Source organism: Sus scrofa, chromosome 6, assembly GCF_000003025.6.
Source record: "Sus scrofa isolate TJ Tabasco breed Duroc chromosome 6, Sscrofa11.1, whole genome shotgun sequence".
NCBI classification, from domain to species: domain Eukaryota; kingdom Metazoa; phylum Chordata; class Mammalia; order Artiodactyla; family Suidae; genus Sus; species Sus scrofa.
The window spans coordinates 22,990,377-23,016,625 of record NC_010448.4 but is presented as its reverse complement, the minus strand read 5'-3'; the positions used below and the strand labels follow the sequence as shown (position 1 = coordinate 23,016,625).

At 35.4% G+C, this 26,249-nt stretch overlaps 1 protein-coding gene across 7 annotated transcripts in view; it reads left to right on the top strand.

Annotated features, from left to right (window-relative positions):
• CDH8 (cadherin 8) overlaps window positions 1-26,249 on the top strand; it is a 721,537-nt gene that overhangs the window by 627,876 nt on the left and 67,412 nt on the right. For all 7 annotated transcript variants that reach the window (XM_021093979.1, XM_021093977.1, XM_021093978.1 and 4 more), the window contains one exon: window positions 25,512-25,633. In XM_021093979.1, coding sequence (XP_020949638.1) covers window positions 25,512-25,633 — 122 coding nt within the window. The remainder of the gene's footprint in view (window positions 1-25,511; window positions 25,634-26,249) is intronic.

Genomic DNA, 26,249 nt, shown 5'->3' with positions numbered 1-26,249 from the left:
CTCTCTTTTCTCCTTCTTGCAGCTCTATAATGTGAAATTTGGTGCTTTTAAAGTTTTCCCAGGAGTTCCGGTCGTGGCGCAGTGGTTAACGAATCTGACTAGGAACCATGAGGTTGCGGGTTCGGTCCCTGCCCTTGCTCAGTGGGTTAACGATCCGGCGTTGCCGTGAGCTGTGGTGTAGGTTGCAGATGCGGCTCGGATCCCGCATTGCTGTGGCTCTGGCGTAGGCCGGTGGCTACAGCTCTGATTCAACCCCTAGCCTGGGAACCTCCATATGCCGCAGGAGCAGCCCAAGAAATAGCAACAACAAAAAGACAAAAAAAAAAAAAAAAAAGTTTTCCCAGTGTTTTCTTATACTGTCCTCATTTCTTTTCATTCTTATTTCTTTATTCTTTTCCACATCAGTGATTTCCATCAGTCTGTCTTCCACCTCACCTTTTCATTCCTATTGGTCACTGCTAGTGAATTTTTGATTTTGGCTACTGTTTGTTGCATCTCTGCTTAATCTTGTGGGGTTTTTTTTGTTTGTTTGTTTGTTTTTTGTTTTTTGGTCTTTTCTGGGGCTGCACTCATGGCATATGGAGGTTCCCAGGCTAGGGGTCTAATCAGAGCTACTCCTACCGGCCTATACCACAGCCACAGCAATGCCAAATCTGAGCTGTGTCTGTGACCTACACCACAGCTCACAGCAATGCCAGATCCTTAGCCCACTGAGCGAGACCAGGGATCGAACCTGCAACTTCATGGTTCCTAGTTGGATTCATTAACCACTGAGCCAAGACGGGAACTCCATGCTTAGTCTTTAAATCTTCTATTTTGTTGTTCAACATTTCTTATAATTTATCAATCTTTGCCTCGAGTTTTTTCCTGAGTTCTTGGATCATATTTACTATCATTGCTCTAAAGTCTTTTTCATGAGGTTGACAATCGTCATTTCACTTAGCTGTAGCTTTTTTTCTGGGATTTTTTTTTTTCTTCTTCCCTCGTCTGGCACACATTTCTCTGTCTTTTCATCTTGTATAGCTTTTTGTGTGGTATCCTTTTTACAGACTGCAGGATTGTAGCTTCTCTTGCTTCTGCTGTCTTCCCCATTGAGGGTGAAGTCGATAGTGGGGCTTCTAACAGGCTTTCTCATGAGAGGGACTGGTGACTGCCCACTGTTAGGTGGAGCTGAGTCTTGTTCCTCTGGTGGGTGGGGCATTGTCTCTAGGTGTATTTAGAGGCAGCTGTGTGTCTAGGTGGGCTTTAGGCAGTCTCTTTGCTGATAAGTGGGGCTGTGCTACCACCCTGTTGGTTTTTTGACCTGGTGCTTCTCAGCCCTGGTGGGTAGGAACAGATTTTTCCAAAATGGCAGCATCCAGGGGACTCACATTGATGATTATTCCCTGGACAACTGCCTCCAATGTCCTGCCCCCACTGTGCATCACAGCCACCTCCTGTTTTCCCAGGGGAACCTCCAAGACCCACAGGTAGATCTGACCCAGATTCTTAAGGAGTCCCTGCCTTGCCTTTGGAGCTAGTGCACATAAAACCCTGTGTGCGTCCTCCAAGAGTGGATTCTCTGTTTCGCCCAGTCCTGTGGCACTCCTACACACAAGCCTCACTGGATTTCAGTGCCACACCCCCAGGCGTGGGGATCTGATGTGGGGTTTGGAACTCTCACTCCAGTTGGAGAGCCTTTGCAATATGTTACTTTCCAGTCTGTGGGTTGCCTACCAGGCAAGTATGGGATTGCTTATATCACAAAAGTGACTCTCCTACAACCTCGATGTGGCTTCTTCATCTTTGGGTGTAGGATATCTTTTTTTTTATTGTTGCCCGTCTGTTTTGTTCATAGTTGTTCAGGACTTGTAATTTTGGTGTTTTCGTGAGAGAAGTTGAATTTAAGGGTTTCTACTCTGCCATCTTGTCCCAATCTCACAATAACATTTTAATCCAGAACTCTGGATACCTAATAAGAGAGCCTCAAGTAGTGAAATGAAGGGATTTCCAGGGGTCCAATTATTTAAAATAATAATTGAATGAAGATTTTTTCAAGGTATGATGAATATGTGCAGATAGCAACTTGGAGCAGGGTTTGTCAAACTTCCAGGAGAATAAGAATCCTATCTCCCAAGCCCAGAGATTCTTACTCATTGGGACCTTGGTTGGGTTCAAGTCTATATGATTTTTGCAAATACCTCAAATAATTTCAGTACGAATGAGTGTGGAGCATCCTTTGGGAAACATTGTGGAGGGAGAATAATGAATAGAAAGTAAATATTCAGACCAAATATATTCTCCATTTAATCTGATACTATAGTACATTGTGTTATATATGACACTACTATGTAATTGCTATGTTTAGGTGATAATTTTGATATTGATATTATATATGTAATACAAAGTTGCAATAATTTGGCACTGGGCAGTTATATCTTACTGTGTGTGTGTGTGTGTGCGTGTGCTTGCGTTTATATTGACTCCTAAAGCCTAAAAAGGAAACTATCCTCTCATAGTAATACTTTGGGACTTCTCTTATTTTCTAGTAATTTTCTAAGTTAAGTTTTAATGTTGTGAATTTGTTGAAAAGGTTTTCAATAGTTGTGAAAAGTGAGTATGCAAGTGGAGAGGATGATAGATGAACTCAGATTTACCTTATATATTTGTCAATAGAAAAATCTTAGTGGTTGTTGGAAAGGGTGAAAAGAGGCAACAGGGACAGAAAATTTATGAGAAAATCTTGCTTAAACAATATATTTTATGGATACAAAAATGTACAAACTGTTCATATTTTGAGAGACTGAGTAACAATTTGAGCAAAAAAGAAAAGCTCAATACAAATAAAACAAAATTCAGTTACTTTTTCTTAATTAAAAATATGATGCATGGATAATAAATAAGATAAATAAATAGGAGTTCCTGAGTGCCTCAGTAGGTTAAGAACCCGACTAGTATCCATGAGGAATTTGGGTTTGATTCCTGGACTTGCTCAGTGGGTTAAAGGATTTGGCATTGCCGTGAGCTAGAGTCTTGGTCACAGATGCAGCTTGGATCTAGCATTGCTGTGGTTATGGTGTAGGCTGGTAGTTATAGCTTCAATTCAGCCTCCAGCTTGGGACCTTCCATATGCTGTAGGTGCAGCCCTAGGGGGAAAAAAAAGACCTAAATCAATAAATAAATAGAAGATAAAATCATTAAAAAACAAAATTACCCATATAATTTTGTTTATAATCTGGGAATAACCACTGTTAACATTTAGTATTTTCTTCAATATTTTTAATAATTTTAACTTACTCTATATGCAAATAATATTGCATATTCTCCCTGCTATGCAATAAAAAAACCTCTTTATATATATAGATCATATTCCTGACTACATTTTTTGTATGACTAGATTATAATTTAAGTAAATTTTTATTTGATGTGAAAATTTAAATAGCTAAATGTATGCTATTTTGAATCACTCAACTAGAAAAAAATAGTATAAAAACATGCAGCTACCATGAATAAATGTACACATGCACACACATAAATTCTAATAATTAGAGTCTCATGGATCAGTTGTTTGTTTTCTGATTATTTTAGACATATTAATTGGGACTCCTCATGATAATACACGTTATTCAGACCAGTACTCACCTACTGACCAAGAGTTTGCATTCACTCTTCGCATTATTCACTGAGCCTGCATTTATTTGGAGAACGTATTCCAACTCTTATGGACGTCTACCATGAAACTTCTGATGAGAGTCATTTGCCCTGTATCCTTCATCTTGTCTTGAGCCTGTGAATTATCATATTTTTACATTAAGCAAAATATATGGCTGCTGATAATATTTTTCCTTTGAGTCATTAGTCCATCCATACTACACCCATCTATCTAGCCAATCATTGATGCATCTATTAATTACATTTTCAATCAGTTACTGATTTAATAAACATTTATTGACTAACCATTATATGCAAAACACAGAGCCATGTTTGGTATGAGATGTGAAGGAAATTAGAAAAGATTCTAGCTTTGAGAACCCAGATCTTTTTTTGAAGAATGTGAAAGTGTTTTATATTGGAATAGGACTCAGTTTGAGACCCTACACTGTAGCCTAGAAATGTTAGGAGTCCTGAGTTTATTTCTTACAAGTAGTTTAAGCCTCACAATGAATGAAACATGTTAAATGAGGAATTACCTTTTTTGAATACTGCTGTTAGAAATACCAAGTATCAATAATAATGTGTGGATATGATTTTTAACTTGAGAAAACTGTTTCAGGATAAAATACAAAAAATTCTATCACCCTAAAGCTAAATAGATGTCTTGTATCTACACTATTTTTCAAAAGCCCTTATTGCTCATCACTTATTCTTCAAATGCAGTGTGCATGCACTGTCCTACCTCTGGACTTGTTATATTATTTTTTTATTTCCTTGGATATCCTGTCATTTCTCTACAGTTCTCACTACTGCTTTTCCATCAAAGTTTGGATCAAATAAATCTACCCTCTTTTAGAAACTGTATGTTGTGTTTCAACTACCTTGGAGTTTAGAGAAGTGATGTTCTAATTATCATTAGAGTTATTTGTGTATGTCCCCTCTATTACCTCCCACCTAATGTCACTAAGAGTGAAGACAACATTTTTACGCTTTTCTATAATCCTCATAGCTCATGGCATACAAAGTATCACATTGTAAATGATCAGCAAATATTCATTCAATGAGCAAATAATCTTAATGGTTACTTTTTGGATACAATTTCAGAATTTTTAAGCACATGCTTATAATATGCTAAATACTATACAAAAAGGGGAAAATCTATCAGTCTATCAAGATACGGGGAAAGAAGAAGGCACAAAATTCTTGCACATATTCTGATGTGGGGCTATGTCAGAAGAGAGGGTTCCTGAAGAAATAAAATATCCTCTGAGAACACAGCAGTTGCTAGTATACTTTAAAGTTAATAACCCAAGCCTAATTCTTTATTAAAACCTAGACTAGTTTTGTTTTACATTTTCTCAATTCCAGTAATCAAGCAAAGGCTGTTACTTAATTCTCTCTGCAGTCTGTCACTATTATGGGCAAGTCTATTACTACCCCTAGGAAAATAATTTTATTTGCCAACCATCCAGTAATCTGTGATTGAATACTTCCAGACGTTAACCATGCTCTCCCTTTAGAATCTTTGCAATAGCTGTTTCTTCTGACTGGAATATGCATCCTTGTGCTGTAGTCATAATTAATTCCATATCTAACTCTTTGCTCAAATAAGCACAATCCTTGTCACCACCAATACCAGATCTTCCTTATCCTGCTTTATTTACTTTTATTAGCATTTAATCCTTTCTTACATAGTATATAATTTAGTTATTATCATGTATACTGTTTATGAATTCTTCTCCATGGGTAGAATTTTTACACTGTAAATTGATATCTCCTTAACAGCTACAGAGTATCTGATGATAGTAAGCCTTCAATAAATATTTACTGAATGAATGAATGAGTGGTTGAATAAATGAATGAAAGGAGAACATGTAAATGAGGACTAGACTGTTCATATTTGCCTTGGCTTAAAGAGCATTGGCTAATACCTAATTCCATGGGATAATTAACTGGGAGTATAACAACATGATTTGTTTTCATAGACATCTTCAAATATTTGAACTGGAAAGTTCACCACAACGCAATGTAATATAATTACCTTTGTTTTCATAAAGTGTAGCGTGAAACACAGAGAGAGGATGTTTACTACCATATGCAAACAATTAAACAACATGTTATTAATCCTAGGCTGACCCTGCATTCTAGCCCAGAGTTCTTGTCACCAAACTTTTACTATGCAACTACTATTAACCACCTTTTTACCCTTCTTAATCCATTCTGTCCATTTAAACCTTTTAGTGTTATCAAGATGGTTCAAAATGTGATTGGTAGTCTTTTATCTTAAAAGATACAAGTATCATGTTCCTTTAAGTCAATTTTTTTTTTTCTTTTTAGGGCCGCACCTGTGGCATATGGAGGTTTCTAGGCTAGGGGTCAAATCAGAGCTGCAGATGCCAGCCTACACCACAGCCACAAAAATGCTGGATCTGAGCCATGTCTGTAACCTACAACACAGCTCACAGCAATTCCAGATCCTTAAACCTCTGAGTGAGGTCAAGTATCAAACCCACATCCTCATGGATACTAGTCAGGTTCATAACCCATTGAGACACAGTGGGAACTCTGATCCAATTTTTTTTTTTAAATCACTCACACTATTTTGTTTTTTGTATTATTTGTTTTTAATGGGGAGAAGATAGAGGGTATTTGTGGCAAATTATTTCACCCCAGATAATCTAGAGGAAAATCCTCTCTTCTAATTTATGGCTTTGTAATTCTACTTAACATGTGTCTGTACCAAGCTAAATGTTAGGGAAAATATTATATATCTGAAAGAGATCTGGATGTGCTTTGGAATGAGGCATACATTAATTTCAAACCCTGTACTGTATGCGTCTTTTAATTGTTTGACTTCGTGGAAAGGATATTGTTTCTCTATACTTTTGTTTTGGCATCTCTATAATGGATACTAAAACTAAGTCCATAATAAACACTAAACTTAACATCTATCATTATTAGTTCCCTTTTCCCCCTCCTTTTCTTTGCCTTCATTTTACATGTTACCCTGGGACTATATTCATTGTTATTCATATGATGGAATAATTTGTTTAATTGCCTTAACACATTAGGCAATTAATTCTTTTTAATGTTGAACAAATTCTAACAATCTCCTGAAACAAAACTATAATGAAGGTTTATGTGCAAAAAAATTAAAAGTTATAGAATCTTTTTATTCTCATATACTCATGAAAAATCACCTGGATAGGCAATATTTGAAATTATAAAATTGTGAATTGCTCTCCTGCACTTAATTAGAAGTAAATATGGATGTTGAGATGAGAAGCTATATAGTAGAACTCATTATCAGAGTTTTATTTTTTTTTCAGTAGAGCATTCTGGGAGCAAAATCATCACCAGTCAAGTATTAAGAAGCAAGTGGAGGGAAATCCTAAAATTATTTATAAATAAATCAGAGTCACCTTGCTTACAGGAAAAACAGTAATTTGCAGTGCTGTGAATGCATGACCTATAATTTCAATTTAGGGCCCAGATGAGATGGAAAACTAACACTAACAATTTCTAATGATGAGTCTGGATGTAAACTATTACATATCAATTCTGTGATTAAACATAAGTCAGAATAAAAAGCAATGATTGATTGTTTTAATTTAATGATTAGAGCAGATATTAAAACCTACCCCACATCTACCATCTGCCACTCCACTTGCCTCTTCCACAGCCTTATTCTATGAATGCATACTTGCAGTGATCAGAAACACACTAGCTTGGCAGACCAGTGAGTTTTACTCTTGAGCAGTTGTGTTAGAGGCGCTTTAATCTTAGAGTGAGCCAAAATGTGCCTCAAGGTATAAACAAGTCTTATTCACTTCCCCTTTAGCCTAGTGAAATACAAGGTGTCTTGAAAAATATTGTTTATGTGACATCGTTTCAGTTCCCTGAAATAATGGCTAAGGAGAAAAATGTGTTTGTAGAATTAGGCACTGAGGTGACAAAACCTCAGAAGACGTTGAGTCAGTTAAGGAGGTAACTAGAAATTTTGGAGCAAGATACAATACAGGACAAAAACAAGACCTAACTCTTAAAATTCTGTAATTTGCTTGGTTTTTTCACATATGATTTCATTCAATCTTCTCAATAAGTCTCAAATAGATACCAATTCAAGGTGACATCTATGTACCAGTTACTGTCTATATGCTGAATACAACAGTGAACAAAGAAGTCCTAAAATTTCTACCCAGAAGGAATTTACATGCTATTAAGGAAAGCCAGGATTTGCCAAATCATAATTCCTGCTTACCAGTTGGCTTAATGTCTAAGTTTCTTTGCCAGAGGGAACACTAGGATAGATTCTTTCTAGAATCAGAACTTCACATAGAAGATATAAAAACAGTAAGCATTAATGGTGTCTTCCAAACTATCCCAAGATTCACGGCTATAATCAGAGAAAGATTTTTGAATGAAGAAAGAGATTTTCTCACTATGATTCTTATCATATGGAACCTACTCAAAGCTCTGGAGTCCTTTTTTGATTTTTTTTTTCCATGATAAAAGTTTCTGGGCTCCCAATCATGCCACGGAGTCAAATTTTATCAAATGTTCTGAAATCCACAAAAATTTAATACAAACTAAGTTTTATCGTAGATGAAGTGAATTCACTACCCTCTTTGAGTACTGTAGGTTTTGGCTTGATTAGCCAGAATTTAATAAAATAATTTGTTCCCATTATATAAAGGAATTCAAAAGAAAATGATATCCTTCTACTCCTTAAAAATAGACCCTCCTCACAGCATTAGCTGGCAGAAGTACATAAGGACATATTTGACCTTGGACCTTTGGAAGCCACGATTCTGTGACCATCACTGGTGGCCAACAGACATTGAGAATAGATACAAGTTTCCTGCAGTCACCAAGAAAAAGAAACTATTCTCATTTCATTTTCATATTGGGGGTGAATGCTCAGGGTCAAATTATTAGATTTTTAATCACAGAAAGGAGGAAATTGATTGTTGAGATAAGAAAATAGACAAAGGAAGTCAATACACTATATCTTGATACTATAGCACTGTATATATTGTTTGTAAGCAATGAAAGAAAATTTGGGTTCCAGTATTTGTCTCTTTTATTTGGCCTGATTTTTGTTTGTTTATACATGTCATTTATACCTATATCATGATTAGTTAACCTATCTAATTGAAATTTATATAATCAAAAATATCATTATTACTAAACACACTTGAAACATTTACCCAACATGGCCAAAACTGGGCCATAAACCAAGTCTCAACACATGACAGAGTATATTTTCTTAACACAGTGGAATTAAGCTAGAAATAAATAACTAAAAAAAAACCCTGAAATTATCCCCAAGTATTGCAAATTAAGTCATACATCTCTAAATGATCCATGAAAAACACAATAAAATCACAAAGGGAATTAGCACATTTTCAAAATGAATAACAAAATAATTACATGACAAAACTTGTGGGATACAACAGAGTGCTAGAGAGAAATTAGCCTTAAATGTCTATATTAGAAAAGAAGACATGTTAAAAATCAATTATCTAAGCATCCACTTCAAAAAGGCTGAAAGTGAACAGAAAATTAAACACTAGTAGCAGGGATAAAATAAATATAGGGTAGAATGTAATGAAATTGAAAACAACTATACAGAAATTCAACAACCTAAAAGCTGTTTACTTGCCAAGATAAAGTTGATAAAATCTTGCAAGAAAAAAAATAGAAAAGGTATATGTTGTCAATATCAGAAATGACAAAGGGACAATGGATCAATGAGGAAATCAAAAGAGAATTTAAAAAATACCTTGAGATAAATGATAATGAAAACACAACAATTCAAAATCTACGGGATGCCGCAAAAGCAGTGCTTAGAGGGAAGTTCATAGTAATACAGGCCTTTCTCAAAAAAGAAGAAAACTCTCAAACAACTTAATCTACCACCTAAAAGAATTGGAAAAAGAAAAACAAACAAAACCTAAAGTCAGCAGAAGGAAGGATTATAAAGATGAGAGAGGAAATCAATAAAATAGAGATTCAAAAAGCAAGAGAAAAAAAAAAATAAGTCCAAGAGCTGGTTCTTTGAAAAGGTAAACAAAAGTAACAAACTTCTGCCCAGACTCACCAAGAAGAGAGAAAGAATTCAAATACACCAAATAAGAAATGAAAAAGCAGACATCTCAATGGATACTGCAGAAATACAAAAAAGAAAAAAAAAAAAGAGAGAGAGAAAACTATGAACAATTACATGCCAACAAATTTGACAACCTAGAAGAAATGAACAACTTCCTAGAGACATACAGCCTGCCAAAACTGAATCAAGAAATATATCAACTGAACAGACTGATCACTAGAAATGAAATTGAATATGTAATATAAACACTCCCTTCAAAGAAAACTCCAGGACCAGATGGATTCACAGGTAAATTCTACCAAACATACATGGGTATAAAGGAGAACTTATACCCATCATTCTTAAACTTTTCCAAAAGGTTAAAGAAAAAGGAATAATTCCAAAGACAATCTGAGAAAACACCATCACTGTAATACCAAAACCAGACAAAGATACTACCAAAGAAGAAAATTATAGGACAGTATCTTTGATGAATACAGATGCAAAATTCTCAACAAAATTTTAGCCAACTGAATCCAACAACACAAAATGGGATTCACGACCAAATGGGATTCATCCCAAGTTCATAAGGATGGTTCAACATACATAAATCAATCAACATCCTACACCACATTAATGAAAGAAAAGTCAAAAACCACATGATCATCTCAATAGATGCAGAAAAAGCATTTAACAACGTCCAACATCCATTTATGATAAAAACTCTTACCAAAGTGGGTATAGAAGGAAAATAACACAATAAAAGCCACTTATGACGAACCCACAGCAAATATAATACTCAGTGGAGAAAAATTAAAAGCCTTCCCTCTAAAATCTGGAACAAGACAAGGATGCCCACTCTCACTACTTTTATTCAACATAGTATGGGAAGTCCTAGCCACAGCAATCAGACAAACAAAAGAAATAAAAGGTATCCATATTGGAAGAGAAGAGGTAAAATTGTCACTCTAGGCAGATAACATGATACTATATATTGAAAACCCTAAGGACTCCACACAAAAACTACTCGAACTGATCAATGAATTCAGCGAAGTAGCAGGATACAAGATTAACATTCAGAAATTGTTTGCATTTCTGCATACTAACAATGAAATATTAGGAAAGGAATATAAAACTATAATACCTTTTTAAATCACACCCCCGAAATTGAAATGTCTAGGAATAAAGCTTACCAAGGAGCTGAAAGACTTATATACTGAGAACTATAAAACATTAATCAAGGAAATTAAAGAGGATTCAAAGAAATGGAAAGATATTCTATGCCTCTGTACTAGAAAAATTAATATCATTAAAATGGCCATACTACCCAAAGCAATCTACGTTAGGCAATATTACAAAGCTATAATAATCAAGACAGCATGGTAGTAGTACCGAAACAGACATACAGACCAATGGAACAGAATAAAGAATCCAGAAATAAACCCAGACACCTATGGTCAATTAATCTTTGACAAAGGAGGCAAGAATATAAAATGGGGAAAAGACAGTTTCTTTAGCAAGTGATGCTGGGGAAACTAGACAGCTGCATGTAAATCAGTGAACCTAGAACACACCCTCACAACATGCACTGAAATAAATTCAAAATGGCTTTAAGACTTAAAAATAAGACAAGACATCATAACACTCCTAGAATAGGACACAGGCAAAACATTCTCTGATATAAATTATACAAATGTTTTCTTAGGTCAGTCTCCCAAGGCAATAGAAATAAAAACAAAAATAAACAGATGGGACCTAATCAAACTTAAAAGCTTTTGCACAGCAAAGGAAACCATTAAAAAAAAAAAAAAAAGACAACTTATGGAATGGGAGAAAATATTTTCAAATGATGAAACCAACAAGGGCTTAATCTCCAAAATATACATATAAACAACTCATATAACTCTACAGCCAAAAACAAACAACCCAATTGAAAAATGGACAGAATAGACATTTCTCCAAAGAAGACATACAGAGGCTAATGGGCACATGAAAAAATGCTCAAAAATCACTAATTATTAGAGAAATGCAAATCAAAACTATAAAGAGGTACCACTTCACACCAGTCAGAATGGCTAACATCAGTAAGTCTAAAAATAACAAATGTGCTGGAGAGAGTGTAGAGAAAAGGGAACCCTTCCACACTGTTGGTGGGAATGTGCATTGGTACAACCATTATGGAAAATAGTATAGAGGTACCTCAGAAAACTAAATATATAGAAACGACCACTGATCCACCAATCCCACTCCTGGGCATCTATCTGGACAAAATTCTTATTTTTATTTTTTTATTTTTTATTTTTTGCTTTTTTAGGGCTGCACTTGCAACATATGGAAGTTCCTAGGTTAGGGGTCAAATTGGAGCTGTGGCTGCTGGCCTGCACAGCCACAGCAACACCAGATCTGAGCTGTCTCTGAAACCTACACCTCAGCTCATGGCAATGCCATATCCTTAACCCACTGAGCAAGGCCAGGGATTGAACCTTTGTCCTCATGTATACTAGTCAGATCAATTTCTCCTATGCTGCAATGGGAACTCTTGGACAAACTTTTATTGACAAAGATACATGCAACCCTATCTTCATTGCAGCACAATAGCCAAGACATGGAAACAACCTAAATGCCCATAGGCAGATGAATGGATTATGAAGATGTGGTACATACACACAGTGGAATACTACTCAGTCATAAAAAAGAGCAAAGTAATGCTATTTGTAGCAACATGAATGGAATTAGAGACTCTCATACTATGTGAAGTAAGTCAGAAAGAGAAAGACAAATACCATATGATATCACTTATATCTGGAACCTAATATACAACACAAATAAACCTATCTACAGAAAATAAACTCAGAGACATGGAGAACAGACTGCAGTTGCCAAGAGGGAGGGAGAATGAGTGGGTCTGGAGTGGGTGTTTGGGGTTAGTAGATGCAAACTATTGCATTTGGAGTGGATAAGCAATGAGACCCTACTGTATAGCACAGGGAACTATATCTAATTACTTGTGATGGAATATGAGGAGGATAATGTGAGAAAAAGAATGTATATATGAATAACTTGTTCACTGCTGTACAACAGAAATTGACGGAACATTGAAAATCAAGTATAAAAAAAAGAAAGAAAGAAATAGGTGCTTCCATCATGGCTCATCGGAAATGAATCTATTATCCATGAGGACGCAGGTTTGATCCCTGGCCTCATTCAGTGTGTTAAGGATCCAGTATTGCCATGAGATGTGGTACAGGTCACAGATGTGACTTGGATCTGGCATTGCTGTTGCTGTGGCATAGGCCAGCAACTACAGCTCTGATTCAACCCCTAGCCTGGGAACCTCCATATGTAGCTGCAGCCCTAAAAAGACAAAAGACTGAAAAAAAAAGAAGTGACAAAGGGGACATCATTATGAATTCTATAGATGTTAAAAAGATAAAAAATGGATATTATGAACATATGCATTACAATAAAGATTAAAATATATATTTAAAAAAGTAAAAAATAAAATATATATTAGATAGGCATATTTTTCTTTTTCTTGTTAATGCAGTTTGCATGGAATGCATTTTTCAACTTATTAGTCTCACTTTCTCTACTGAATAAATTGAATCCATAATTACTAACTCTTAACACATAAATCGTCATGCCCAAATGAACCTGACACAAACTTTATCAGAGAGAAGTAAAAGAGGGAGCATTTTCCACCTTATGTCATGAAGCCAGCATAATCTTAATGCTAAAATATGACAAGAATATTACAAGAATTAAAATTAACAGCCTGCTTTTCATAAACAAAATCCTAAGTAACATATTAATAAATCAAAACCGCTAATGTAAAAATATTACATGCAGGGAATACAAGGACAGATGATAACATTTGAAAATCTATTAATGTTAGTTAAAATATTGAGGAAAGAGAAGAGAGAAACCATATGATCATTTTCAACAGATGCAGAAAACTTTATATATTCAACTCTTGTTCATCTCCTGTTCATGAAAATGCTTTTTGCATACTAGAAATAGAAGAGAACTTAATCTGATAAAGGATGGCTACACACACACAGGAACAAGCCTGTACAAAAACACGTGATTTATGACAAATACCAGACCTGATGGTAAAATACTGAAAATTTTCTTCCCCGAGGCTGAAAATTAAATAAATTTTTCTACTTTTTGCTGCTTTATTCAAGTATGCTACAGATTTTAGCTAGTATGATAAGATACGAGCAAGAAATTACAAATATTGGAAAGAAAGTTGTCATTATTCACAGACAACATGATTACATACATAAAAATAAAAAGGAAAAACTACATTAAACTACTGTAAATAATGAGTATATTTCGCATGCTTGTTAGAGTTATAAAATAATCAGATTTATATTTTCTCACATTGCCCAGTAACTAAAATAAAGATACTACTTATAATGGTAAAAAGACTTCAGTTAAATTGATACAAAATCTAATGAATGACACACAAGACTTCAAAACAGAAAACTATGAAATATTACTGACAGAAATTAGAGAGGAACTAAATAAATGAAGTATATACATAGTCCATGATTTGGAGATTCAAATGTAAAAGATGTCAGGCCTCTTTAAGTTTATTTGTTCTTTGCAGTATCAATCAAAATTCAAGCATCTGTGTGTGCATGTGTTCAAACTGACAACATAATACTAAAATGTGTTTAGAAATTTAAGGGGAAAAATAATAAAGAAATATTTAAAAAGAAAAATTGTTGATCTTATTTTCATAATAACAATATATGAACATTATAAAGAATTATTGAGAGTATTTTATGAGCATAAAGATAGAAAAATAAACCAATAGAACAGAAAATTCCAGGAACGAGCCTGTATAAAAATACTTGATTTATGATGAATTTACCATCAATGGACTTACAATAATGTTGATTGTGAACTGGATGTCCATGATTGGATGAAACTGAACTTTGACCTCTAACTCAAACCATCACTTTTAGTAATCTTCAGAGAGATCAGAGATGTAAATGTGAAAAAAATAATATACCTTCTAAAAATACCAGATAGGTTATGCAAATAATGAAGTTGCAAAAAGTGTTAAAAGTTAATAAGAACAAAGACTGATGAATTCAACTTTATTAAATTAATAATTTGTGTTCAACAAAAGATACTAATAAGAACGATGGACTTCCCTTATAGCTCACAACATAACACATGGCATTGCTTTTACAGTGGCTGTGGTTCAACCACTGGCTCTGGAACTTCCATATGCTGCAGGTGTGACCACTTGTTAAAAAAAAAAAAGGATACTACTAAGAATGAAAAATTAAGCCACAGAGTGGGGGAAGGAATTTTGCTATTCATATTTAGCAACAGACATATATCCTTAATATATAACATGCATTCATTAGGGAAAAAATAGACAATTAAAACATGACAAGAACTTAAACAGTAATTCACAAAAGATGATGCCAAAGTGGCCATTAAGCATAATATGTCCTCAGCATCAGATCATCAAAATATTGGAAATAAGATCAAATTGAAATACAACTACACACCTCTTTAGTGGCTAAAATTAAAAAATGAGTAATAAATAACTGACTTTACCAAGTGTTGTTGAAAACATGCAGCCACTTGAACTTTGTACATTGCTGGTCAGAGTGTAAATTGATAAATCCACATTAGAAACATATTTGGAAACATACACTTAAACTGAAAATTTTATAATCTTTCACTCTCTTCCTAAGTGTGTAACATGCCAAAATGTATGTATTTGTACACCAGCAGAAATACACAAAATATTTATGGCAGCACTTTTCAGCATAGCACGAAACCAAAACAACCCAAATGTTCACCAGGAAGAGAATAAATAAATACACTGTGGTATATGTTTACAATGAAATTCTTTTCCAAACAGTGGAAACAAGCAAACTACAGCTGCATATAACCACTGAATGAATTTACAAATAATATATTGAACTAAAGAAGCCAGATACCAAAAAATATGTACTTTATATTATTTCCATTTTCACCAAGTTCTGAAAAAGGCAACTAATATAGCATTAAGGACCAGAATAGAAGTATTCCCTGTTGCCTAGCAGTTAAGGATTCGGCACTATCACTGTTAAGGCTTGGGTCACTGCTGATCCCTGGCCTCAGAACTTCCTTATGCTGTGGGCAAGGCCAAAACAAACAAGCAAACAGACAAACAACAACAAAAAAAACCCCAAAACAAACAAAAACCCCTAACAGAATAGATGTTACCTTGAGGTATGTGGTGACTGAGAAGAAAAGTTCTGGGGATGCTGGTTATTCAAGATACCTTGATTTGGGTGATGGTTACAGGGAAACACTCATTTCATAAAAATACATTGGGGATAAAACCTTAAGACTTATTGTGTGTGTATATATATATACACACACACACACACACAAAATGGAATACTACTCAGCCATACAAAAAGAACAAAATAATGCCAAATACATTGGGGATAAAACCTTAAGATTTATTGTGTGTGTATACACACACACACACACACGCACGCACACAGTGGAATACTACTCAGCCATAAAAAAGAATGACATAATGCCATTTGCAGCAACATGGATGGAACTAGAGGCTCCCATACTAAGTGAAGTAAGTCAGAAAGACAAATACCATATGATACCACTTATATCTAGAATCTAATATACAGCACAAATGAACCTTTCCACAGAAATGAAAATCATGGACTTGGACAATAGATTTGTGGTTGCCAAGGGGGTAGGGGACGGAGCGAGATGGATTGGGAGCTTGGAGTTAATAGATGCAAGCTATTGCTTTTGGAATGGATCAGCAATGAGATCTTGCTGTGTAGCACTGGGAACTATGTCTAGTCACTTATGATGGTGTATGATAATGTGAGAAAAAAGAATGTATACAGGTATGTGTAACTGGGTCAACATGCTGTACATTAGAAAAAAATGTATTGGAGAAATAACAATAAAAAAAAAACCTTAGGATTTAAACACTTTAGTGCTTGATGGCTTACTTCAACTGTAGAGGTTGACCTCACACCAAGATGTAAGGGAATGATCCCAAGAACTTTTAAAATATGACAATTAATTTTCTAAATATAAACTCACTAATAAAATGTTTCTTGTTAATGGAGACATCAAATCTTTCTTTTGAGGCTGTTTAACAGTTCAGTAGAATATTAGGTTGTTTGGGAGATGATCTATCATAAAACTAAGATATTTTAAGATTATGTTTTACAAGTGCTATGTAAAGAGAGCCTGTAGAAAATAATCAGTTTTTTCTGTTTGTGTGTGTTTTTTCACTTGTTAGTCAAGCTGCCCTGGATTCGTATTTCAGATTTACCACTTCCTGGCTTTGAGTAGATATGGGCAAGCTGACTAGAGTCCATATAATCTTGAGAGGCTCATTGGATATTCACAAATTGATACTTCCACCTATTGTGATATATAACCTATATATAAATGGATTTCAATCCTTAACATACCTTGAAATCATAATCCCTAAATAATGTCTTCACAGTACCCCAACAACTTCAAAGAGACAATACATAGTAGGTTCATACAGTGAATGCTGGGTAGTTTATAATACTGTTTTTTTTTTTTTTTCCCTAATAAACTGTGTGTTTGTGTGTGCATGCATGTATGTAATAGGGGCACAATTGTTATGTTAAGCTGGTGCTGAGTGAGCATGTGAACCGAATATTTGATAAGTCCCTATCCCACTGAAAGTATGAGTCTCCCTAATTAAGACTCTAATATATAAGGGATTTAAACTGAATTGTATTATAAGAGTATTCTCAAGAAATTCAGTTCAAAGAATTTTGAATCAATCCTATTTGAAATAATTAGAGAAAAGAAAACACTGAAGTTTTAGTAAGAGAAGCATACTGCAATTTTGTTGGCAGAGTGGAATTAGAGATTTAGCAAAGACTTAGATTATAAAAGGAGATGTAAAGAATAATAAACTTATAGAATTTTGTTCCCTTACCCTTTATAATACGGAGAAAGATCTGATGTATGAAAGGCTATAAACATGCAGTTAGGCCTTTGAAAGGAGAAATGAGTATTTTCCAGGAACAAATTCAGTAAGAGTAATAATACACAGTAGAAAAGAGAGGCGTGCATTAAAATAAAGCAAAAACAAACACATAAAAACCACATGTGTATACATACATACACACAACAAAACAAAAAGAGATAACAAAGGAAAGCAAATGTGTAAATATACATAAAGGAACTCTAGAAGCAGACTTATCTTCAAGGAAAATGTCTTGGAAAAAAAAGCTTGGTAAATAACAAATATGTATTTATAAATTTTAAGTTAAAACATTTAGTATATGAAAATAAAACTATTCAGTGCTTAATTTTTTTTTTTTTTGTCTTTTTGTCTTTTGTTGTTGTTGTTGTTGTTGTTGCTATTTCTTGGGCCGCTCCCGCGGCATATGGAGGTTCCCAGGCTAGGGGTTGAATCGGAGCTGTAGCCACTGGCCTACGCCAGAGCCACAGCAACGTGGGATCCGAGCCGCGTCTGCAACCTACACCACAGCTCACGGCAACGCCGGATCATTAACCCACTGAGCAAGGGCAGGGACCGAACCCGCAACCTCATGGTTCCTAGTCGGATTCGTTAACCACTGCGCCACAACGGGAACTCCAGTGCTTAATTTTTTAAAAAAGGAATTAAAAGTAAATAATATGCTATAACATATTGATGGAAAAGTGGAAAATGCCAATACTTCTGTTCCCATTACTATTAATTTTTCATTTATACACTGTCATTAATGTTGCCTTTATTTAGAATGTGACTGTGAAAAGTTTTGCATTTAATGAACATAATATCTGAGAGGTTCATAACATCAGTTCTTCACCTCAATGGCCCTAAAATTTTACTTACAGAATTTTACAACCAGAAATGTGTCTACCTGACTCTTTAGGAGCTGAGCTTGTTTAAGCTGGTAAAAGGATGCTGAGGGTTCATTGTAGAGTGTAGGAAAAGGTGGCATGAGGGCTTGCCAAACAGTTACGCAAGACTCCACTACTTCCAGGTTCACTTAACAAGAATATAATACATACGAGACCTACACATATTCTCCCCATTTAGAGAGCATTCGAAAGTGGTGGAGCCAGACGCATGTATTTTTGCAGTCAGTAGGGAAAACAGACAGGGGTCCGTGAGGACTTGAACCAAAGTCATCATTTAGAGTCATTTTCTCTAGAGAGTTTAAGGCATTTTCAAATACATCTAAGTCCACGACTTTCACAACAAGAGAAAGCATTTCTCTCCCTTTCTCAAGAGAGCTACTACTTGGTTAATAGAAAAACTTTGACTTACAGGCTTTGTTCATTTGATACTAAGGCCACCATCTGATTAAAGTTCTCATTTAATTCTAAACTGCTCTTCAGATACGACTGAGGCTTTAAGGAGTAAAAGAGAATGGCTCCTCTTTATAGTCTGGCTTACTGGAATTTTTAACAATCCTATAATCAAAAAAGTATTAGACTTCTGGTGGTCAACTGCTCCCTTGATGTTGAAATTTCTTGGCATGTATTTGAAGGGAACAGCAGACTATGTTTTAACCAGTGCAGTGATACAGTTGTCATGATGGTGAGGGGGTAAGTCATAAAAAAAAAAATACTGTAAAGAGATAAACCTGCGAAAAATATCCCCAACACCCTGCTGGTGTCTACTACTTAACTATATTTCACCTTGTTTTTATGCTATCTAATAATCTATGAAATAATAAACCATCACTAATGATTTAGAAATTATCACATAACTTATGGGCAAAAGGTATCAAAAATTTTATCTTTAGTCACCAGAGAACCTAAATTCACTACTGAAACTATTTTCCAAGAACTTCTTTCCAATTCCCATCAGTCCTATTTTAAATTTCCTACGTTGCTGTCTTTTCTATCATATATTCCGTTCAAATCTGCCTATTTTAGGAACTTCCACTGTTCCTCTCACCCCTATTCAATTATAAATTCACTTACTTTGCATTCTCCCTGTTGACTGTAATTTACTGCTCATGGCTTCTACCCTTCTACTTGCAGAAGGCTCAAGAATTATTTATTGAGCCCACCAGTATATCTAAATTTGTCAAATCATTTTTTCTCTCTTACAGCCTGAAAAGGAGAGGCTGTTTATTTCAATCGATGCCTGCAAAAACAGCAGCTTGTGGAAACTAGTTAGAAGCAAATTCCCAAGTAACGCAGACTTGGCAGTATTCCATTACCTTTGATTATAAAAGGGCAAAATTAATGGGCAATTCATGAGGTTATGTGACAGAGAGGTGACAGGAAGTCACTAGGATTCAAATGGTAGAAGTCAAGGAGTTGTTTATACTAGGTGACATTTCACCCTTTTTTTCCCCATCGTTATGTGAAAACAGTCTGACTTTTGTAGCCAGTTGAAATGGGCTTTTCCTTCCAGACCATTTTGTCACATCTCCTGTGTTTATAAAATTAATCTTTAATGAATGCTAATCAAGTTTCTAATTATAATATCTTTATATTTAATGTTTGTGTATCAGATGAAAGGCAAACATTTTGGGGCCAGTCACAAAGGACATGAATAATTTCCTTAGAAGCTTATCTAATTAATTTTATTGCTCTATCATATCTTTAAAATTTGAACTCCCATCATTTCATTAATTTAGATAAAAGTGAATCTTCAGCATTTAAACATGATACTTGTGTTGAAAATTATGATAACTTGCAATAATTTTAATCATGTATGTTCATTTAATTACAGACAATGATAACACGTTTTGGGGGTTTTTGGGGATATGTGACAGTAGTTTCTTGTTTTGTTATATTTTATTGTTTTTATCCTCATTTTAGCAGTTTCAAGAAATTAGGTAAATTTCTGGGACATTCACACACATAATAAAAAACACATACATACATACATACATAAACATAATACAAAAATACATACACATAAAAAAAAACAAACAAAATAAAACTAGCCATAACTCCTCTTGTTATTACGCTTTATGCTAAATTTTAACATTGTAAGTTTCATCAAAAAATAAGTCAGTGGCTCACCAATGATCATATGATATAGCTAGCCTCTGTGCCTTAGCTTATAAGAGAGGACCCTTCCTGGTGTGGCTTCAACTTTCTGTGCTGACATCCCCACCAGCCACTTCTCTGGAGCGACACATTTTTTGGTGATGGCATTGGTCTCTGGGTTTCTGGGCTTTTTAACATGTGGCTGACTCTTACCTGAAAGATTTGTTCATCTTTCCTTACCTACAGTACTTCCACTCATTATTTAAAACTAATTCAAAGCTCTTTGAAATTGTCCCTGTGACTTTAGGACATGTCTCTCCTTCCTATATTCTTCCATGACATTTTATAAAGGAATAATAGGTAGGTTATTTGTGAGTAAAAACAAACCATTATAATGTGGTATCTTCTTGAATACTGTGGATTCCTGGATGATAGGAGCTTTGCTTAGTAACCAGAAGAACGAATATAAATATTTACTGAATAATTAAAGAGAAGAATGATGAAAGAGTACATGAATTAATGACAAAAGGATATTATCAAAATTCTCAGGAGCTATGAGTTATTTAACCTCCTTGAGCTTATCTTTTATAATTTGAAGAATGAACTTAAGGAAGCATATAGAATCAAATTATTTTCACATATCTTTGTGGGGTTTTTTTTGGGGGGGGGTTTTGTTGTTCGTTTTTTTGTTTTGTTTTTGCTTTTTAGGGCCACATATATGGCATATGGAAGTTCCCATGCTAGAGGTCGAACCGAGCTGGAGCCCTGGCCTACACCACAGCCACAGCAATGACAGATCTGAGTCACGTCTGCAACCTACACCATAGCCCACAGCAACACCAGTCCTTAACCCACTGAGTAAGGCCAGGGATGGAACCTGCATCCTCATGGATACTAGTCAGATTCGTTATTGCTGAGCCACAAGGGAACTCCCAGGTTGATGGTTGTAACATCCTACTCAATCATAAATGTGGGTTGAATGGTGGCCCCATCAAAAGATAGGTTCAGGTCCTAAATCCAGGAGCCTGTGCCTGTGATGCTTGGAAAAAAAGGTATTGGTATAGTTAATTAAGTTAAGGATCTTAACATTAGATCATCCTAGATTACTCAGGTCAGGCCCTTTATCTAGTAACAGGTGTCCTTATGAGAGACAGAAGAGCAGAGGACAGGATGAGAGCAGACAGACCTCTGAAGATAGGGGCAGAGACTGGAGTTTTGTGGCCACAGCTAAGGAATATCTTGGCTCCTCCCAGCTAAGACTGCCTGATTCTCTCTAGCAACTAGTGGCCTCCCATTTAGCCCATAACTCTACCCAAATCTCAGTCTTTTCAGAACAGCCTCCGCTGTTCTGAGACCAACATTGGGCTTGAACATCACACTTCTTTGCAAATGAAGTCAGTTCCTTTTTAAGAGATTCAGAGTGCTCAGCTTTAGGCTTCTTCCTCCACCCATCCCTAGGTGAAACCTCTGAATAGAGGCTCAGAGCTTCTTTCTAAGGGATTCCCTGCTTTAGGAGCTCAGTGTCTGTGAAGTGAGGGGGGAGATGGTAGCCTCAAGTTTTCTTGGCTTACTTTCTTAGCAGGAAGTGTCCCCCTAAGGAGCCATGGCAAGGGTGACCAGGGAAGGGTGACCAGGACCCAGGGTCCTCTGTGACATTTTGCCCAGTAAAAAAATCTCTATTCCATTAGAAGAGACTTGGCAGCTGCCACCTGCAGTTGCCCAGAACTTAGCCTGAGCAGCAGGTATCTGGGCAGGATGAGAAATGCTAACATCTTGCCTCTTTTGGGGAACAAGAGCCCTCCACTAGCAGCTTGGGGTGAGGTAGTCCTGTTTTCTGGGAGTACACCTCCCATCTTGCTGAGGTGTGAGGGTGGAGGGAGTGAGCAGGTCTTGGTTCAAATACCATGGACTCTTTTACTGAATTTTAGTTGATTTTCTTAAATAAATGTGGGTTTTTTTTTTCTGTTGAGGGGGTCATTTTTTTTTCTTTTTTTTTAAATTTTTGCTGTGTGCCTTTTGTACTTTGTCTAGAGACTTTATTTAATAATTTTTCCTAGTTTTCTGGGAATTGAGTCTGTGGAGTTTGTCCTGCTCTCATTCTATATGTCCAAAAAAAGAAGAAAGAAAAGTAGATTGTGTGTTAAAAGGGCTTTTTGAAAAAGATGTGGCTTGGGCTGAATCATAAAGTGTAACAAGGAATTCAGCCATTGTAAGGAGTAGTAGTTGTATTATCATGAGTTGGGCTTAACTGTCCAGAATGTTTTAAGTAACCTCTAAGTTATAGATACTGTAACCACTTGTTGTCCTCCACCAGCATCTCACTTTTCAGGGCCAGGCTATACAGTTTAGGTTCACTTCCTTTTAACTTTTTTTTTTTTTTAATGAGGTAGACTATAAACTAGTAAATCAAAAAGAAATACCTAGAAATGTATCCAATTCATCTATGTAAGAAGACATCAATTCAGGAAATTTGGTACAACCCATTATATTTATCCCCAGCTTGATTTTTGATATTTGTACTCAACCTTCAAATAGTGGTCCAACTGAAATAAATATTTATAGCAAGCCTATAAGCACTCTTGAGGAAATGGCATTACTTACGAACAAATAAACAAAATGTATTTTGTTTAAACCTTCATCAATATTATACTGTGAAAATGGCTCACAGTTTGGAGGGCCAAAATTACCTTTTGGCATTTTGGGGTTAATTATTCATTGCGTCATGTTGCTAAAGGCATAAAGTCCTTTGAATGTTTGTCTCTTCATCAGTAATGCATACTATGGGGCTTACGTTGCCTACTTTATAGCTCTTTCGTGAGGACTGAATGACTCTGTGGAATATCTTGCACTTACGTAGTGTTCACTCAATATGTACAGGGTTGAGGTTTACAGTTCTAAAAGGCAAAGGCTAAGACACCCTTGACTGGGTGCTCTATATGATGCGAGCACTTTTAATTTTTCTCACATAATAGTATAACAGTGAATGCTGTAAATAAGTAGCATACGGTATAACTGCAGAGAAGGTCTCAAGGTCTTGAGTTTCAGTGTCTGCAGGAATAAAATGAGGTTACATAACATGTTCAGAATTACATAGGCAGTAGGAGGCAAAGATGGGGCTTCCAAACATTGTTTGTTTCCTCCAAACACCAGATTCCCTTTTATGCTTTAGCAGCTGCTATTCAGCTCATGGTCAGACTAGAAAAGAGATTTATATCTTTGAGGATACAGTCATACCTTACTTCAGATACCTTATAACTGATTTAATCTACCTGATTCAAGCAGATAAAGGTCAAATGTAAGTTTCTTGTCTTAGGTCAGCTGTTGTCTCTTTTTAGATTTTCCCTTCCATTGCAATTAGGGAGGCGCCTGCTTGTCCTGACTGAGAATGAATTAATTTACTAGACATAGGATAGTAAAAGAAAAAGGAGATATTAGGTGAGACTTTTAAGGCCTTTGGTGTGATTTTTGGGAAATGAGATTATGTTCCATTACTGAGATGGTTGGAATTCCAAAGGATAATACTCATCCATCCGTAGTTTATCAAATTATAATATTGGAGAATAGCCATGGCAGTTAACTAAATTCAGGTCTTGTAGCATTGCCAATCAGGTTAACCCACTATAAATTTGTAGCATCACTCTGATTATTTGGTGTAAGCTTTAAAATACTTTTATATTTAATTTTTTAAAAAATCATTACTTGAAGGTTTCAGACATCTGAATTTAATCAATTATCAACAAGAAGAGTTTGATATATCAAATGCAAGTCTGTTTCTTGATATTCAAAGCCAAAAATCTTTTTTTCCCCTTCTTGGCCTACTTATAAACATTCCGTGCTACAGAAACACAAATAAATAATTGGCCATTTTCACTGTATTCTGTATAATTTACAAGCTATCAAAAGATTATTACATGGTGCAGTCAAACAGGTATTGCATTTATTACAGATGAAAAATCATCCTGTAGGCCAAGTTAGCAATATATTAATGGACCAGACTTGTGTGAATGCATCTTTATGTGTGTGTATGTGTGCGTGCGTGTGTGTGTGTGTATGTGTGTGTGTGTGTGTGTGTGTATATATATATATGGATTAAGGATTACATATTAAGCTCTGTGCTACTGGAATTGACCTAGAAAGATTAAAAGATTATTATCTGTTTACACTGATGAAAATCTTTATGAAAATGACAATATTAAAAGAACTTGGGCTTATCTTATCCAAAAAGATCCCAAGGTCAATTTTTAATAAAAAGTAAAATTCATTAAAAGATATGATTCCCTAGCCTTAAGATTATCCCCTTTGTCATTGTTAAAGATACCCTCTCAACAATTGATTTGGTCCTGGCCTTTTTATGGTTTTTGATGTTTATCTTTAATCGTCAGTCAAACAAGTAATAGTGCAAAAATGGGCTCTGTTCTACCCAAGATAAACAAGGAGGTAAATCTTTGTTGCATACAGCATTTTTTCTTTGGTACAATGAGCTTTATCCATAAAATAAAGTTTTATTCATGAAGGAAACCTCTTTTAATTTATTCAGAGATGGTCATTATCAAGCTAAGCTCCAGCAAATGGTGTTCGGAATAGTATTTATACTTTCTTTTAACTAGCCAAGCCCTTGCTGTTTTTCTTACTGAATGGTCAGGTTCCATAATCACCATGTTGGAGATCCCTTAATTAAGGGACATTAAAACAGACACACATGCTTTCAAGAAGAAAGTTGGGTTTCACGTTAAAATGCATTATCTTCAATGCTGATGTTATTTTTTCCTTCCCATAGGGAACCACAGTCAGATATCCCGAGTACCTGTTGCTATTAAAGTGCTGGATGTCAATGACAACGCCCCTGAATTCGCATCCGAATATGAGGCATTTTTATGTGAAAATGGAAAACCCGGCCAAGTAAATATCTCCATGTTGTTAATGCTGCATATGTTTGTATACAACTGTCTCATATTTGATTAGCCTGCATTAGAGTGTGCGCTCGCATCATTTACAATCTGCAAAGTCCTAGGCAGGAAACATCCAAGTGGGAATGGAGGAGTAGTATTTTTCTTTCGGAGATGTTAATTCTCTTCCTACTTATGGCCAAATTGGCTCTGAAATGGAACGACCTGCTGTGCCATGAACCCAGAGCCAAAAATCTATCTTGAAATATCTCTGCCTATGGATAATCACAGAGGAGGTCTTAGAGTGACGGGGCCAAAATGTTTACCTTCACGTGATAGAAAGGGAGATAAAAGCCCATGGGCAAGCCGTGTTGGTTTCATAGCACATGTAGGAATAGCATATAAAATAGTGTAACCCCAGGAAGACCACTTGTAGGAAGTGAATTTTTGAAGCTCTCCAAGTGTAGATATATTTAGATAGGTACAAGATAAACAACATATTTTAGACATGCAGGTAAAGCATCTGATAATTGTGTATTGATGTGTATTGGTGGAACTTTTTTTTCCAAACCTTTCTTCTATAGCATAGGTAGTACAACGGAGAGAGACAAAGGGGTGGGGGGCGGGAG